The 19,383-nt window shown below is 38.4% G+C and overlaps 1 protein-coding gene across 6 annotated transcripts in view; it reads left to right on the top strand.

Moving 5' to 3' along the window:
• The window catches only part of LOC107655999 (pleckstrin homology domain-containing family A member 6-like), a 93,991-nt gene that overhangs the window by 26,093 nt on the left and 48,515 nt on the right, over positions 1-19,383 (top strand). The window contains exon 1 of one of the 6 annotated variants that reach the window (XM_016443633.1): positions 2,531-2,616. The exons of the other annotated variants lie outside the window; for them this stretch is intronic. Within the exon in view, the coding sequence (XP_016299119.1) occupies positions 2,582-2,616 (35 nt within the window). The 5' untranslated portion in view covers positions 2,531-2,581. Of the gene's footprint in view, positions 1-2,530; positions 2,617-19,383 lie in introns of those variants that run through there. 6 annotated transcript variants of the gene reach the window in all.

Consider the following 19,383-nt stretch of genomic DNA (forward strand, 5'->3'; position numbering starts at 1 on the left):
ATGTACGTAACAGGCTGCTACTACTACTACTAAAATTATTAAAACCTTATTTTTAAGGAATAATCATACAATATTTCTTCAATGTTTTAATTGTAATATTAAATGACCTTTATTTTCCAGAAAATAAAATTTGTTTAATTTTCATTAGGCTACTTAAAAGATAGATTTAATTAATGTTTTATGCCTTAAAAAATGTAAATACACAACACAGAATTTCTTAGCAAAAAATCATAAGGCTATTGTAAGAATAAATGATACTTGTTTTTATGCTTTCAAATAATTAGACATGCTAAAACAGAATTTGGTAACAATAAAACATAAGGTTGTAAAAAAATAAAACATTTCATAGGGCCCTAAACATGTAATATTTGTTAAACTTTTAATAAATTGATGTTAAATTGTTTAAGTTTCATGATTTTAATTAATTAGACATGCTTTTTGATTAAGAAAATTTAATTTAACCATTAAAAAGGAGTCCAGACATATTTTTGCTATTTTTTACTATCCCTTTAACTAGGGCTGGGTAAATGAGGTAATAATAGTGCAAACATAGCTGAAAAGTTTCACCAGGTAACTAGCATTGCATTTACTGAATAAGATATTCTCAATAACTTTAATATTTTCCTGGAAGACATATTTGAGTTAAAATAATGGAAATTACTTAATTTACATAATGTACACTGTACTGTTTCTGAATATTTAGTACATAAGACCCAGGTTTTTATGCTCAAATACTGCTAAAGTGGTGATATTCACCCCTTTATATCTCAACTTTAACGTCAAAACTGGCAAACGTTAGCGTGTCTTATCACCTGTTCACTTCAACCTTTAGCAGACAGTCTGAGCATGAAGAGTTTGGACAGGACATGATTACACTCCCGCAAACCTATGATAATGGATTGCTGAGAAGCCCTAGCACGGCATAGTCCATCCAAACCTCAGATGGATTGCCCTACTTCACCATGTTATATAACATTCTGCAGCCCATTAGCACTGAATCAGTGGCCCTCGTGTTCACTTCCACCATCGGGTTGATAGTACAAAGCAATCCAGGAGTAAGAACTTTGTTTTGTTAACCCATGACGAATAAGTGTCAGGAGGCCACCGAAAGGGTTAAAGCATGGACCGCCGCTCCAATCAGAGTAAATGATTAGAGTAGAAACAGAACTGCAGAAATGAGGGAGCATGCAGGGGCTGTGCTGTGGGGGGATTTGTAGAGCAGAGCGAGAGAGGGAGTGAGAACGAAGGAGAGAGAGAGAGAATGCCACTGTGCTTAAATCCAGCTGGCTGCCTCCCTGGGAATGTAATCCATATGTGAGCGCGAGTTCAGCTGCAGGAAAAAGAAAAGATATTACCCGCAAAGAAGCGATTGTTTCTGCTTTTCTTGTTTAAATTCCACTCATTCTGGCCCCTGGACCCTGCCTCTGGTTCAACAGCCGACACAAAAAGAGAGGTATAGTGTGGAGAAGGACAAAGTGAGAGTTGAGAGAAAGTTGGAGAGGATAAAAACGAAGGCGAAAGGAGCAGTAGAGAACAATATACCGATTAGGGATCCGATAGAAGAATGAAAGAGGACACGCCGGAGAAAGGCGTAGTGAGGTAGGTCATCTAAAGTTTTGGTTTTGTTTTCTATTTAATGCCAGTGGTGCAGAGGTTGTACTTTGTGCTAGGCTGTTTGGACAATGTCTGGTTTGGAAGCAAGAGGGAGACCATGTGTTTGTGTATGTGTGTGGATAGATGAAAAATGGGGGGCGTGGGGCTTCTGCAGGATCCAGAAGCCTGGAATATAGGACCACAACAAATATCTTATGATTTTACAGCGTGAGGGTTAGGGTTGCAAAGGGGTGGAAAATGTCCGGTAAATTTCAGGAAACTTTCCAAAAATCCCTGGAATATTCCAAAAAATCCTGGAAAGTTTCCAAAATTTCTGGAATGTTTCCGAAATTTACTGGAAATTTCCCACCTTTTTGCAACCCTAGTGAGGGTACATGGTATTTATTTTAACGCTCATGTGAAGTTTGGGCTTTACTTCCAATACTTCCTTTACATTTCATTCATGCATAAACTTAGCATTGGTTTCTTTTGATGTTATCGGATAACCAGTTGGATTCTGAATGTGTCCCATACCAGTATAGTTTATTTGCTCAGTGCTTTGTGTTTTTGTATGTTAGCTGAAGCGTTTTATCCTTGAATAGCTTTCTTTTAATAGCTTTTCTTTTACTGTGATCACCTGAGATTATTTTTGTTGCATGGACACTCCCTTCAGTAGTCCCTGCTGGAAAATCCATTTTAAGCTGGTTGCTATGTTTTGAAATGGGGTAATTGTTGTAAATTGGTCATTAGCTGGTCAAAATGGTCATTAGCTGATAGACCATCTTGGACCAGGTACAGACCAGCTCATCACCTTAGGCTGATGATACACAGGGCAACTTTTTGAGCAATGATGCAGGGCAACTTTGTTTAATGTTGCCGTTAACGGGCAACCAGGTGAGAGACAGGGCCCACGATTGTTGGAGAGGATAAAAACGAAGGCGAAAGGAGCAGTAGAGAACAATATACCGATTAGGGATCCGATAGAAGAATGAAAGAGGACACGCCGGAGAAAGGCGTAGTGAGGTAGGTCATCTAAAGTTTTGGTTTTGTTTTCTATTTAATGCCAGTGGTGCAGAGGTTGTACTTTGTGCTAGGCTGTTTGGACAATGTCTGGTTTGGAAGCAAGAGGGAGACCATGTGTTTGTGTATGTGTGTGGATAGATGAAAAATGGGGGGCGTGGGGCTTCTGCAGGATCCAGAAGCCTGGAATATAGGACCACAACAAATATCTTATGATTTTACAGCGTGAGGGTTAGGGTTGCAAAGGGGTGGAAAATGTCCGGTAAATTTCAGGAAACTTTCCAAAAATCCCTGGAATATTCCAAAAAATCCTGGAAAGTTTCCAAAATTTCTGGAATGTTTCCGAAATTTACTGGAAATTTCCCACCTTTTTGCAACCCTAGTGAGGGTACATGGTATTTATTTTAACGCTCATGTGAAGTTTGGGCTTTACTTCCAATACTTCCTTTACATTTCATTCATGCATAAACTTAGCATTGGTTTCTTTTGATGTTATCGGATAACCAGTTGGATTCTGAATGTGTCCCATACCAGTATAGTTTATTTGCTCAGTGCTTTGTGTTTTTGTATGTTAGCTGAAGCGTTTTATCCTTGAATAGCTTTCTTTTAATAGCTTTTCTTTTACTGTGATCACCTGAGATTATTTTTGTTGCATGGACACTCCCTTCAGTAGTCCCTGCTGGAAAATCCATTTTAAGCTGGTTGCTATGTTTTGAAATGGGGTAATTGTTGTAAATTGGTCATTAGCTGGTCAAAATGGTCATTAGCTGATAGACCATCTTGGACCAGGTACAGACCAGCTCATCACCTTAGGCTGATGATACACAGGGCAATGATGCAGGGCAACTTTGTTTAATGTTGCCGTTAAAGGGCAACCAGGTGAGAGACAGGGCCCACGATTGATCTAAAGTATCCAGATACAAATTTGTTACCCATTTTTTCATACCCAAAATTGCTCATCAGCCTTAAAGTGTCTTGGTGGCTGGTCGACCAGCCTAAACCAACTAATAACCAGCCTGGACCAGCTAACATGCTTTAAAAACCAGCTCATCACCTTAGGCTGATGATACACAGGGCAACTTTTTGAGCAATGATGCAGGGCAACTTTGTTTAATGTTGCCGTTAACGGGCAACCAGGTGAGAGACAGGGCCCACGATTGATCTAAAGTATCCAGATACAAATTTGTTACCCATTTTTTCATACCCAAAATTGCTCATCAGCCTTAAAGTGTCTTGGTGGCTGGTCGACCAGCCTAAACCAACTAATAACCAGCCTGGACCAGCTAACATGCTTTAAAACACAAGTACCAGCTTAAGTTGTGTCTTCTTGAACCTGGTGGAAGTTGCACGCTCACAATGAGTTTCTATTGTTTGATGCTAAGAAGGTTATCAGGTTTAAGAGCCCCCACCTATCCCTAACCCTTCACCTGCTTGTAAAACATTATCAATAATGGCTCACTTCTATGTTTAGTGGAAATGGAGATTTTCCTCATTGTTCCCAGATGGGGAAATTGTGTAAAGGGAGAGTTTTGCAGACGTGAACAAGAACCTCCAAGTCCTGATTACTCTTGGGAAACACAGGGCAGGCCGGGGTGTTTTGACTGGAAGAATTTTCCTCACTTAAACACAGTAAAGTTAAAAGCGTGAAAGTGCTGTCAGGCAAGAGCAACAACTTTCAGTTTAGAACAATAATTCTAGTGGTGCAGAAATAAAGCCTAGTAAAGACTCTGTGTTTCTAAACAGTCTGTGTGTCATGCAGGACATTTTGTCTCCGACTTGAGAAGAACCCCAGAAATCAAAGTTCAACAACTGGAGAGGTTCAGAATTCTCTACTAGGAGTGACCAATCCTGTTCCTAGAGGGTCAATGTCTTGCAGAGTTTAGCTGCAATCTGCCCAAAACACACTTGCCTAGAAGATTCTAGTAATCCCGAAGACCTTGATTTGCTGACTCAGGTGTGTTTGATTAGGATTGGAGCTAAACTCTGCAGGATTGTGGCCCTGTAGGAATAGGATTGGACATCCCTGTGCTATACTTTTGTTTGTCCTATCATGCCACAAGAGGAATGCATCCCTTGACTACACAGGTGGCCAGTTCTCTTACACCTAAGTAAACGTGTGCTGACAGTGTTTGTAAGGGTGGAAAGACCAGCATTCCCTGAAGCTCAGTGGTCAGCAAGACTTAAGAGGTATTGTTGGGAATTTGTTTTGATTTAAAATGGTCTAGTGTTAGCACAAGACATCCTATTTGTTGTAAGATTGCAGCAAACCCTTACCCAAGAGGACATATGTGAGGGAAAAAAAGTGTGTTTTGCCCATTGGAGGTGGTATTATGCTCAGGAATGTTCTGGGAACGCCCCTCTCCAGCTGGTGTGAGTGTGTGCAAGAGACTACATCTCAGAAAAAAATGAAAAATTCAAGTGGTTTGAAATGCTGCTTGAGGCTTCAGGAGTGTCAGGAACATATCGTTTCAATGTATCGTACTTGTCTAAATGCCATCACCCACAAGGTGCGTAACACATATTGCAGTCTTATCAACATATATCACGTGAAATGTGGACATGCCGTCCTTAACCAGTATAAAACAAAAAGTAATGCCTGTTTGAGTCCAGGTGTGTCATCATCTCTCATGTTCCACTGCAGTCTTACTATAGTGGGTTATCTAGGAGTGGCATCTGCTGTCTTTGTTGTATTGTAGCTTGGCCTAGTTCTTCTCTGACCTGACACAGGAACAGATGCACAAATAGGACTTCTGCTGTATGGCCCAAGACCAATCTGATTGGCTTGCGAGTGATTTAGGCTGCAATGGCACTTGCCTGCGGAGCAGTTTGACCTTTTCCAGCTTTCCTAGTTGAGTTCTAAGTCCCTTCTACTGTGTAATGACATGACAGTACTGATCTCAAATCTGCATGAAATCGTAAATTTATCAATTTAAAGTTGTCCCCTTTAAAACATTGCTGCTACAGCCATGCACTAACAGACTGACATCTTTAGCCATTTTGTTGCTTCTCATTCTGTTTTCTGACCATGCCACAATGAACATTGTGTTTTTAAAGGGGTCATAAACTGCCTTTGGTTTTTATTTTTTTTTATTTTATACTGTTCTCTGATGTCCACTTATAATGTTATCAAGATTTTTACGTAAAAAAAAAAACTATAATTTCGAAGTAATAGGCTATTTTCTGTCCTGTTTTTAACCCCTCTCATCAGAATGCTGCGTTTGAATAGACGTGGTGGATTGTAGACTCGGAAGTAAACACCCACTGCTATGATTGGCTGACAGTTGGGCATGTTTTACATCCTTCATAGATGGATGCTGCTGTGATTTAGGTTAAAAATGCATAAACACTCGGTACATATTAAACGATCTGTAATAACAGACAAAGCAATAGTGAGCACGTAATGAAAACAGTTACTCACACTTATGTGGTGCGACATCGTATCCAATCAGCACAGCACCGTCTTTTAGTTTCAGTCTTTCTGAAAACCCCGCATCGAATTGTGCCTTGTTTGTAAATGAATCCGCAGTAAAATGAAGTGAACAAAGGACCAAGTTCTTACTGACGTGGTCTGGGCGCTTCATTAAAAATAAAGTTAATCAAATGAAGTTTATCATTAGACCTGCATTTGCCGCTCTCGTCATTTACCTACTACGTGCGCGAATTGTTGGGTGGGGCTAAACAGGCAGTGATGTAGAAGCAGGTGTTGATGATCTTCTGAGGAGGCGGTGTTTAGCCACACTGTTATGTCATAAAGTGGCACATTCCAAAACCTGTCGTTTTGGCAGATTGGCTTCAGTATAAGCTGTTTTTAGACTAGCAAGAAAGTTTTGAGTTCTGAAACGTATAGAATGTTTTTATAGCACAATGACCTTCATGACCCCTTTAAGATGGAATCTTTAATCTTTTGTAAATGTCCCCTGAGAAACTTGTCTGTTCATGGTAAGGTGAACCTGAAACCAGCCTAATTATACAGGGATTCCTTAGGTGACTTGTCATTCAGGCAGCCCACCAACTAGTTGTTTTTGCACAACTTTAATTGAGTTTTCATTACAGGTTTCCTCAAAGAAGCAACTTCAACTCTGTTATATTTGTGACCCTGGACCACAAAACCAGTCTTAAGTCGCTGGGGTATATTTGTAGCAATAGCCAAAAAAAACATTGTATGGGTCAAAATTATCGATTTTTCTTTTATGCTAGATTATGGTAAGGGGCGTTACATTTCCGACGAGTGCTTGCGGTGTTCGGCCAATCACAATGCACTGGGTCAGCTGGCCAATCAGAGCAGACTGCGCTTGTCGGAAGGAGGGACTTTGTTGAAAACAAAGCGTTTGAGAGAGGCGGGGCATAGAGGACCTACAATAATATACAGTATTTGAAAAATAATGTGTTTTTTGAACATTAAAGCATGTCAACATATTCTGTTACACCAAATTCACAAAATAACGATCTTTAAAAAAGCATCATATGACCCCTTTAAGCCATGTCTTGTGGTTGGGGATTTGCTAACTCCCTTGTGTTCCTAAAAGGATATTGCCTCATTCTTAATCTCTTGTCTCAAGAGTATACAAGGTCCTTGATGGACCCTAGTTAAGTTGAAGGATCCTGCAACTCACAAGAGGTTACAAGAGGACTAATGAGAACATTTTACCAAAACAAATCTGTTACATTTTAGCTTAACCCTAATGTCCTAAACTTTTCCCTCTAATCTAATCTTATCCTAGTTTTATTTTTTCCAAAAGTTTTTTTTATTATTATTATTATTATTTTTTTTTTATCTATTTTGACAGTATTACACATATAGTCTGGACGTTTTAAAATGCCCATTGGACATTATTGTAAAAACAATACAACATATTATTATCTATTTATTGATTGATTGATTGCACTATAGTGTTCAAATGTTGCTTGTGTCCAAATGTGTTTGACATTAGTTGAATCACCAACAATAATGTTAAACTTGCTTTGAATTTTAATAGGATAATACTGTAAATTATTTGATGCAGGTATTATTGTAAGTAGACAACAATGAAAAGGGAAATTGATACAGACAGGCACACTTATATACATGTTTTACTTTCAGGTATTGTATTCAATATCTTTGTTTTAGCCTAAACACCTTAATATTCAGCTGTGGTATTATGCAAGGACACATAAATTGATCAGAAGTGACTGTAAAACATTTTTAATATTACAAGATATTTCTATTTTAAATAATCCTGTTCTTTTGAACTTTCTATCCATCCTGATAAAATAACAACGGCACTGTTTCTAAAATTTATAATAATAATGGTATAAGAAATCTTTCTTGAACACCAAATCAGCATATCAGAATGATTTCTGAAGGATCATGTGACACTAAAGGCTGTTGAAAATTTGCCTTTGACACAGGAATAAATGACATTTTAAGATGTACTGAAATAGAAAACAGCTATTTTAAATTGTAAAATTTCACAATATCACTTTGTGTTTTTGTGTTCGTTAAAAAACATTACAAATTCTTACCAACCCCACACCTTTGAACGGTAGAGTATATATATTGGAAAAACACTGGACATAAATCTACACAAGCTAGTGTTCTCTTGTAAAGCAGTTATATAGCCGAGTTGAATTTTTGCCAACAGAAGGATTAGATTACCCATATCTCCCCTTGATCTGATTTTACTGTAGCACCTGCACCTCTATCATCACCTGACTGATTTCTGCTTCAGACAGGGCAGCGAAGTCTTGCTTCATTCATTCTGACAACTCTTTAACTGTAATCACAGACCTTTTTGAGCCTGTTTGTCTTTGTATGATCCTCCTTTTGTAATGAGGCACCTATTGTTTGTTTAAATGAAGCACCGGGATGTGGCGCAGTTATCTGATCATTAATGACATAATGATTAGTATTATCATAAAGCAACTTGTTTTATTGGAATCATAAATGCACATATCAGCGTAGAGTCTGAACCTTTGCCAGGTCTCTTCGTAAGTAAACATACACAGTTCCACCTGAAATTACAGGAAGATCGTAAGCACTGTTGAGCAATGAATCTCACAGTTACAAAAGAAAGCATAGCTCAGCAATGTTCCGGAAGGTATTGTTTGACTTGGTCAGGGAGAGTGCAGTGCCCGTTTGTGTACATTTCCAATAGAAAAGGAGAGAGAGAGAGTAAGTGGAAGAGGGGGAGGGAGATGGATTTAAGCTTCAGCCAGCAAACCTGATAGTGGGCACTAATCACTCTCCACCGCGGTGATGTCATCAGGGTGTGTCTGACAGATTTACCGTCTGCTGGGTGGCAGGAGGGAAGACCGATCTGTGAATCGTTTTACCGAATTGTCATGAAAGCTTTGTGTTTTCGTGGCCCGGAGCCAGTTTCACTCATGGGATTTGTTCGTCATTTAGGTGTGCATATTTAATATTTCATGATTTATTGAGTCTGTGGCAGGCTGTGTAAAACTACTAACAATCAAATTAATAAACCAAATAGACAGTGGAGGTGATGTAGTCTGAGTGATGAGCTTATTGGAAATTTTATAGCTTTAGGGTTTCATTATTTCATAGCTTGCAGCATAAACCTTTTCATTCCAAGGGGACTGACTGAGCGTTAAAGGGGCAGTTCACCTAAAAATAAATATTTGGTCATTATTTATTTACCTTCATATTGTTCCAAACTTGTATGCTATTTTTTCCTTAATTAAAAAAGTGGAAGATAGATAGATAGATAGATAGATAGATCTGCCTTTTGAAGTGAGAAACAAAACAAAATAGATAGATATAATCAGTGGTGTATAAAGTACCTGAAAGCCATACTCAAGTAAATGTACAGATATCTTACCAGAAAATGACTTTGGTAGAAGTTGAAGTCACTGTTTAGAATATTACTTGAGTAAAAGTCTTAAAGTATGTGATATTTATTGTACTTAAGTACGAAAAGTATTTTTTAAATCTTAGACATCCTTAAGTATTGAAAGTAAAAGTACAAGTAAATGCAAAATGGAAAAGAAGCAAATAAATATATATATATCAAAATGTTCAGGCACAGCTTGAGTAGCAAGATTGTGTTCAGTTTTAACTATTTCTTCCATTTTGTATTTTTGGGTAAGGATAAGAAGCACTTCATCTTAGTGTCTTTCATTCCAACATAAGAAAACATTTCTGGAATCTGCATCTGAAATAGCATTTAGATGTATTTACACAGTTTAATGGATCTCAGAGGGGACATGGATGCATGTAAACTGCAGTTACAGATGCATAAATAGGCCTAATGTTTTGTTTTTAACATAAAACGTAGAATACTGATATTTGAAATAATTTAAAACATGAAAAAAATAGTCGAAATGTGAAATTAAAACTGCCAGTAGGTGACAGCAAGTGACTGTTAATGAGTGAGTCATTCATTCAACCGATTCATTCAAACGACTGATTCATTCAGAATCAAAGCATTTGACTGTGTTAATTAGTGAATCACTGAATAATTTATTCAACCACATCGTTCAAAAAGCTGATTCATTCAATAAGTAAACACCGTCCATTGCTCAGAGACGCAAAGCAGTGTTGTGATCTTTGTTTGGAACTATTTTCGTTGGCAAAATTGAGCAAAAACAAGCAATATTACGTCTAAAAAGTAAGTCATTTATTGTTTTACTGAACTTGTATAAAATGATTATTAATACTGATATCTGCGGAACAACTGTACTCTTTGTGTGATATAGATTAAGTTAACTATATTAAATTATATAAATATAAAAAGCATACAGAAGCATTTTTGCCGTCTACAATTTACAATGCCTTGAATTTTGAGTTGCGTGCACTCAGTGTGTGATTTGGCGATACAGTTGATAATGTCAGATCGCACATCATTACAACAACACTTACCATATTATCGCAGACAGATACTCCCAAAAAAGAAGTATTATTACTTGGTTACATTACACCACTGGATATAATCTATATATAATATGTGACCCTGGACCACAAAACCAGACATAAGGGTACATTTTTTGAAATTGAGATTTAAGATACATCATCAAGGCTTTCCATTGATGTATGGTTTGTTAGGATAGGACAATATTTGGCCAAGATGCAACTATTTGAAAATCTGGAATCTGAGGGTGCAAAACATCAAAATATTGAGAAAAACACCTTGTCCAAACGAAGTTCTTAGAAATGCATATTATTAATCAAAAATTAAGTTTTGATATATTTACGGTAGGAAATTTACAAAATATCTTCATGGAATATGATCTTTACTTAATAGCCTAACGATTTTGGCATAAAAGAAAATTCAATCATTTTGACGCATACAGTGTATTGTTGGCTATTGCTACAAATATACCCATGCTACTTAAGACTGGTTTTGTGGTCCAGGGTCACATATATGCTTTGTCTTTTTTTTTTTTTTTTTTGGAGTCATGGTCATTTTGGAAAGAGTTCCATGAAGATAATTCAAAATGTTTTGCTTTCGTTTTCCACAGAAAACAAATTGCATGTGGGTTTGTCACGACATGAGGGTGAGTAAATGATAACTGATTTTCCTGTTTGGGTGAACTGTTCCTTTAACGTCAGGTATTAAATGCTGTTACGTTAGGGGAAAAGCATTTTAATGGACGGTCTCATGCCACACTGAGCACAATACTCAATAGGATAGTCCTGAGAGAAAGCTTTGTCAGCACCCCTTTTCCACCAGTGTGCATTGATCCGTTTGGGTGAGTCTTAACAATCAATTCTCACCACAGACTCCATCATTAATTAGACACAGGTAAATTTCCCCACCTCTGCTCTTTTATTTTATTACTGCTGCTTTCCTCTCTCTTGCTCTCTCCTCTTTCTCTGTGCTATGAGATCACACTTGAAGACAGGGAGCCCTAGGCAGCTCTTGGCAGTTCGAAAATGTAACCTTAGCTTTGAAGAACATGAAGGGAAGTAGTGGGAAACTCCCTGTATCAGTTCCCATGATGCCTCCCCCTGAGGACAGCAATTTTATAAGCTGCTCTTGGGTCACCCACACTTTTTTTCGCTATAAAATACAGTATTTGTTGTGTTTTCCTTTAGAAATATTGAAACTCTCTTAGAACAAAGTTGCTTAACTTTCCCGTCCTTTTTTTTTTGCCTAAAGCCCCAAGCTTTAATATCCCAACCTTGAAAGAAAACGTGTTCCTTTCAACTTATATAAGAGCTGTTTTGAAGAGAATGTTTTGAATTACATTTTTTTCCTTATTGTTTTTCTTGTTTTAAACATTATCCTCACTTAATTTAATTTAATGTAAAGTACACACCGATGGCCCAGTAGCGCACAACACAACAAAATCTCCACAACACAACAAAAGCGCCACAACACAATGCATAGGACTAATTTCATTGTGTTGTGCTAATTGTGCTATGTTGCGGCTTGTTTCCATTGTGTTGTGCTAATTTTGTTGTGTTGCAGCTTGTTCCGTTGTGTTGCGACTTATTTCCGCTGTGTTGCGGCTTGTTTCCATTATGTTGTGCTAATTTCGTTGTGTTGCAGCGTTTCGGTTGCGTTGTGCTTGTTCCGTTGTGTTGCGACTTATTTCCGCTGTGGTGCGGCTTGTTTCCGTTGTGTTGTGGCTTGTTTCCTTTGTGTTGCGGCTTATTTCCGTTGTGTTGTGGAGATTTTGGAGATTTTGTTGTGTGCACTTGTGCCACCGTACTACGATGTCTGTAAAAAGATTAAAAAAAAAAAAGTTAATTAATAATTTTATTCAACAAGCATTTATTAAATTGATCAAAAGTGACAATACAGACATTTTATGAGGTTACAAACGATTTTGGTTTAAAATAATTCATCAAAGAATCCTGAAAAAGCACATTGCACATTCCATAAAATATAAAGCAGCAATGCTGAACTGTTTTTAATATTGATAATGATAAGAAATGCTTCCTGAGCAGCAAATCAGCATATTAGAATAATTTCTGAAGGATCATGTGACACTGAATACTAGAGAAATGGCTGCTGAAAATTCAGCTTTATTATGACAGCTTATACATTTAAATGAATTATATTACATTTTAATACAATATATTTCACACTATTAATGTTTTTACAATATTTTAGGCAAATAAACTTGGTAAGCTTAAAAGACTTTCAAAAGCATTTAAAAATCTTAACAACCCCAAGCTTTTGATCGTTAGTGCATGTTTATAACAAGAAAAAATGCCAATGGGTTAAGAAAATTATTTTAATTAGGATTTTTGTTTTTGTAATGTTTTGCTTAAAATATCTTGAAATGTCAATTGTTACTTAAAAAACAAAAATAAGAATTAAAATAATAACATTTACAAAGTTAAATCATGTATATTTTTGCACTTTATCCAACCTTAGTTCATCATGTGAAAAATGTTCTGTCATCATACATATATCAAAGATGGTGTATTTTTCTCTGTGTGTATATACGTCTATTAATAGCTCTGACGTTCTTAATTCTGGATGAGTCATTGCATGTGAGTGTGAACATGCGTGTGTGATCTCAGGACTGCTGTTGCTAGGAAAGCAGCTGAAACACCAAGTTTCTCTTTTTCACATCTCCAAGAAAACAAATTCGGTTTAAAATGACCATGAGTGACTTAAAGCAATGCCATATCATTATTATAATTAATTTTGTCTATGAAGTCATCTGTTTGTGTATATGTACATATTCAATATCTATGGACAAAAATTAGGGGGCCAATGATCAAGTTTCAGCGCATCGCTTTGTGGTTCGCTGTGCGATTCTGCCACTGAAAGCTCATTGGAGGCAGCGCTCAAGTCTAATTATTCATCCCACATCCCTCCCTCCTTCCCTCCCATCATCCCTCCAACCCCCTCTCGCCTTTCTTCCCACTCATCCTCTGGCAAGCGTGCTGGCGGTGAGGATGTGGTCGCTGTGATGTGGCATTTGTGATGTTGCTCGCCGCCACCATCTTGGCTGTACTGAGGTCAGAGGAGGGGCTTACGATTGCATCATCTCATAGCAATGACAGAGGGAATGAAAACACACGCATGCATATCTTTTATATGCACAGGCACGTACACACACACGTCCCATTCATTATAGTCCTCCATCTAATTAGCATCTTTTTAACAACGTGCTGGAGAATGACATCACAGATGCATAATTGCTCCTCCCTTTATGGTTTAATGAAGGTCCATGAGCCAATGTGATTCTAGGAAGTTCGCTGCTCTCCCTTTTTGCTATGAATATGCTTTTTCAGACCAGTCTGATGCTATGACAGGGAGATGAGAAGCTTAAGAGCGCTGTGCCATGCCTCTCGTTTCTCTCTCTATGGCAGGGGAGCGAGAGACTGTCAGGTCTAATGCTGGATTTTACTCTCAGCTGAAACCTGAAAACCTGTCAGTGTGCTGAACACCAGCAGCCAGAACACGCTGGGTCCTTTTACAGGAGCACTGTAGATCTGACATCATGAAATACCAGCGGTGATGTTCAGGGTTAACTTGTCAGACGTGTAGTTGGGTGTGTTTTAAATGTCTTAAGCGCACAAATCTGGAATAAATACTTAAATCTGACATACACAGTTGAAATACAGTGAGGTCTGAATGTCTGACTTCACTCTGTGTTGCATTTTTGTCTTTTAATGCAATGAATTTCATTACAAATTTTATTATCAGCCTGACAATTTCAGTGAAAATTTCTTAAAGAAATTATTAATTTAAAGTGTATGTTCATTTTAGGGTTTTCTTTTAAGTAACTTTTTTTTTTTTTTGCTTTAATGACAGCAGAATGTGAGCTGCATAAACTTTTGTGTAAAACCTGCATGATTTAAGATGTTCCAAAGAGCATCTTGTGCTTCAATAGAAGCAAGAAAAATAAGACTGTCAAAAGAGTTTTCATAGTCAATGTCACAAATTTGATTTGTGACCAAGCAATAGTATGGAAAATTTAATATAATTAAATAAATAAATAATAATAATAATAATAATAATAATACAGTAAAATAAGAAAAAATAAGAATTTTTTTTTTTTTTACATTTTAAACCTTAAATCAAAATTGAAATCCCATATTTTGTGTATTTTTGTTTAAAATATATTTATTTTAAATAAATATTTAAATATTTTTAAGTATTTATTTTAAAAAATGTATTTTAGAAAACCCTTTTTTCACTTTAATTGTAAATGTTACATTTCAAATAATGTTACTAATTCTGTATTTTAACTGTATTTCTTTTAATTTTTAAAATCTTTTTTCATTTTAAATCCCATATTTCGAGTATTTTCAAATAATGTTACACTCTAAAAAATGCTGGGTTATATTTAACCCAGCATTTTTTTGTGTAATATTGACATATTTTTTTAATTCTTTAAGATTGTTTCCATATTTTTAATGATTCTTCATTTAACTCAAATTGTTTTTTTGTTTTTTTTGTTACGATTTATTTTTGTCGTTTTATGCCTTTTATTTAGATAGGACAGTAGGTCGACAGGAAGTGAAGTGGGTGAGAGAGAGAGGGGGGTGGGATCGGGAAAGGTCCACGAGCTGGGACTCAAACTCGGGACGCCCGAAGCGCAAAGGCGCTACATGTCGGCGCGCTGCCCACGAGGCCATCGGCACCGACCATTTAACTCAGTTTTAAAACCCATATTTTAAAATGGATCTCACCCCACAGTATTGCCTTCCTTTCCATTTTCAAATTCTAGTTTTGACAGCGAAGATTATTTTATGACTCATAATTCACAAAAATGACAGTTAGATTTCCATCTTGCCAGTTTAAACGAGTAGACATTATAATTCATAACCGTAATCATAACTCCACCCCTGCACAAAACATAAACCGCATATTGTCTGTGGTGTTCCCAGATGATCTCTGAGTGCTCTTCATGGAGACAGTGCTCATACAAATCATTTGAGTCCCACAAGCACAGATGACAAACAGGCTCTCTGGCTGACCTTCACTCCTTCACCGCAAGGACACTTTTAATTTGAGTGTGCAGCTCTTGATACTAAGCGCAGCATAGAAGGACATTTTTGAACAGCACAAACACAGCAGGCAAATTGTTAGCAAATGGAAGTGCTGTTTAGACTCGGCATGCCACGTGTCGTTCTGTAAAGCAAAAACCAAATTACAGGCTTATATGGTACATTATATACCAGCTCTTTGTCTTACTGTTGAATGAATGCATGCTCTTCAAGGTTTACGAAGGGATAATGGCTGAGGAACGAATGATGGCATCTTTCACAACACAATACGGATTAGCAGGAATACAAATGATTACTGTGAGGTCTATAGGGTTAGTTCAGATATTCAAGAGTTCAATTGAAATATTCATAACTCATGGTTTAAATAAAGCAAGAGATGAATTTGAAGGTTTGAAATCCAGTGTGAGGAGGGGGTATCAATATGTAGGTAATCTCCTAAAAGGGGTAATCTCCTAACAGGTAATCTGCTGCCTACTATTTGTATGTGTCGCTGTCATATCCCTCCACAGTGGGGGACACATTATGGAGACCATCTAGTGAGACCACTTATAACTGAGGACCACGGATAGAAGAACTGGGATGACTGCCGTATGTTTTCAGTGTATTTGACAGCTCTGAAACACCTCGCTGAGGCAAAGCGTAAGACTTACCTCAGCAGATACCACTAATTTCTTATTGATCTAGTTCACATTTGATGTACACTGTGGGTGAGATATTAAATAATAATCTTTTCACAGTCACTAAGGCCTGTTTATCTCAGCTAATCACTCTGCACAGAAACAGTTAACTTCAATACTATGACATAACTATTCAAGTGGTGCTTGACTTTATAAAACTGACTGCCACAATGCTAGAGTGCTGTGGGTGGTTGCCACCATATAAAGTGGTCACTAGGGTGTTCTTAGTGGTTGCTAGGGGATCCAGGGGAATGTGATGGGGTTGCTAAGTAGTTGATTAATGGTTGATGGGGGTTCTGAGTGTTTGCTAGGGTGAGGGATAGTAGCTAGATGCCCGCTAGGAACTGCTTTGGATAGTTGCTAGGGCGCAAAGTGGTTTCTAGGTTGTTCTAGGTGGTTGCTAGGGTGATGGGTAGGTGCTAGATGCCTGTTAGGATGTTGTAGATGGTTGTTATGGTGCACAGTGGTCCTTAGGTTGCTCTAGGTGGTTGCTAGGGTGATGAATAGTAGCTAGATGCCTGGTAGGATGTTTTGGAAGGTTGCCAGCGTGCAAAGTGGTCACTAGGGTGTTCTTAGTGGTTGCCAGGTTATCCATGGGAATGTGATGGGGTTGCTACGTGGTTAATATATGGTTGGTGTTCTGGGTGATGTCTAGGGTCTCCTGGTGGTTGCTAGGGTGTTCAAATGGGGGTTGCTGGTGGTTGTTAAGGGATTCTGGTGATTTATTGTGTCAGATTCAGATTGTGTTTTGGGTGGTTGTTAGGTGTATGCTAGGGTGTTTTGGATGAATGCTGGGTGGTTAATAGGGGGTTCTCAGGGGGTTCTGGGTGACTGCAAGGGGTTGCCAGAGTGTTCTTGGGGGTTGCTAGCTGGCAGATGGCGTGCTTTGGGTGATTGGTAGGTCTCCAGGGGGTTGCTAGGATGTTCTTGGGGGCTGCTAGGTGGTTGATAGGTGGCTTCTGGGGTGTTTTGTATGGTTGCTAGGTGATTGCTTACTAGGGTAAGTTAAAATAGGTGGAATTATTCTGGTCTCTACATGATATGACACAAGTCCCACCCTCACTGTAAATCTACATTATTTCTTTGTTTTGTTTTTATTTTGGAATTGAGAGTGTAAAGTATCATTTGTGATGAGTTACAAGCCAAAGTTCAGTGCTTGGGGTTATGGGTCTCTCACATTATAGTGCTACTTGCCTTATTTCCAATTAAATAGTTTTTCTGCACTTACCCCTTACTCAAAGATAAACGACTGTGTCATTAGAGTGGGGGAAAATGGCCGGATATATGTCCATAGACATAATTAAAGTCGATTTGACATGAATATATATGACAAAGTGACATTTTAATACGCCTGACTCTGACTTAGTGCTTTTAATGCTGAGCTTGTCTCTGTGTGAGATACAGATCTAATTATTTCTGTGTGGGCATGATGTGTGCGTCTCTGGGTAAGGTTTGACAAGGGGCTGGTGCAGATGCAAAGCCGTATACCTGAGTGGGTAATGTCTTTTGTTTTTTTTGCCTCAGCCACTCCCCATCACCACAGCCAAAGCTGTCATGGACGTCCCAGAGGAGTTCTGGTCATGACTCCTCCTCGGTTAGGCTTTGGGGGGGGGGTAGCATCTACATCTCAATCTGATTTGTGATAGGAGGCCCCACGTGTGTGTGAGGAAGAGAGAGAGAGAGTCGGACGAAACCAGTAACCAAATAAGCTGAGCCGAGCAGATCTAGAAGGCAAGAGAGCCAGAATGAGATATAGAGGTTGAGCCAGTGAGGGAGAAAGAGAGAGAGTGTGTGAAGCTGGCTGGCAACAGCACACATGCTCAAGGAGAGAAAAGAGGACAGCAATTATTGTATCCAACACCCTATAGCTCCTGCTGCTGTTGGCGTCACAAACCTGCTCTTCTCTCAACCTGGCCTCATCCCACTGACTTATATGATTGATCCGGGGGAAAATGCTGAAGTTCCGTGCGGACCGGCGAGTGAGGTAGGTAAGGCGGGATGTTGGGAGCGAGTCAGACAGCGGTGTGAAGGGAAACTCTGAGCTGGAGGTCAGGCAGGACTGCAATGCAGTGCCAGCTTTCTCGTGGACTGTCTTTATGAGATATTGAGGTTTATTCGTATGAAGTTTGCGTTGCCTCATGTGTCCTTCCTGGATTCCAGTGAGGACGCCTTTATATGCTCTGTTCCGATGCTGTTAAATAATTTCTTGCTCGCTAAAGACTCCAGCATTGATTAGTGGTCATATTAGCGACGTTTATGAGCGGATAAATGTTGTGTGCCTCTATGTAGGTTTATAGGTTACACACGAGCGCGCGCGATCAGTTGCAAGACCACATCGGAGCATGCACATGTGCGCTCACACACCTCAACCTGATTTCAGTGGCTAGGCTGTTGTGCTAGATTTATCCTCTAGTGTTTTATGGAGTGCTGGGCTCTGTTATGTGTACCTTTTTGGTGTCAAGAGGTAGATGCCTTCGGCATGAGTGTATTCTTGGCTTGTGCTTCTTGTCCTCGACCTATCAGGCCGCATGTCTGTGTGTATACAGAGACTGCACAGACTTTGAGTTCTGTTTGTGTTGTCCTTAAGTGGTTGATGCCAAGAATTTGGCATGTTGTTTGAGCTCACTTCTATGGTCCACTTATACAACACTGAAGAGGTGAGTCTGCTGTATGTAGGAATAACAATAAACTGAAGAGAGCACGATGAATATAAGGAAGTCCAGTCTAGTGTCTTTACAGGAGATCCAAGAAATGGTTAACTGAGGATCATTTTTAGCCTTTGGTTAACACATTGATTTGGGGTAGTCAGGATTTGAGATTCCAAATGTGTAAACTTAGGGGTTAAGTTTCTTACTTGCATATTTAAAAGGACAAATTAAGTATGTGACTTGTACACGTGTGGAACTGTCGCCTCCTAAATTTGCTAGTACTGTTGGCTAGGTTTTTAACCTTTTCTCTGTTAATGAAATTAAACAGAGCGTGAACGTTTATGCAACTGTACATGAATATTTCATGCAGAAAGATTTGTTTAGTTTAAGATTGGTTGTTGGTTGTTAACTAATTGCTGTAACATGCTAGCACCTTGACAGTATAGACATGTAGCTCAAACAGCAGCTAGCAACTGCAAAAACTGATGAAATGTAGTTAATGTTGTTCTGGACAAAAAACATCTCCCAG

Source organism: Sinocyclocheilus anshuiensis, unplaced genomic scaffold (assembly GCF_001515605.1).
Source record: "Sinocyclocheilus anshuiensis isolate Anshui unplaced genomic scaffold, SAMN03320099.WGS_v1.1 scaffold51, whole genome shotgun sequence".
Classification (NCBI taxonomy): domain Eukaryota; kingdom Metazoa; phylum Chordata; class Actinopteri; order Cypriniformes; family Cyprinidae; genus Sinocyclocheilus; species Sinocyclocheilus anshuiensis.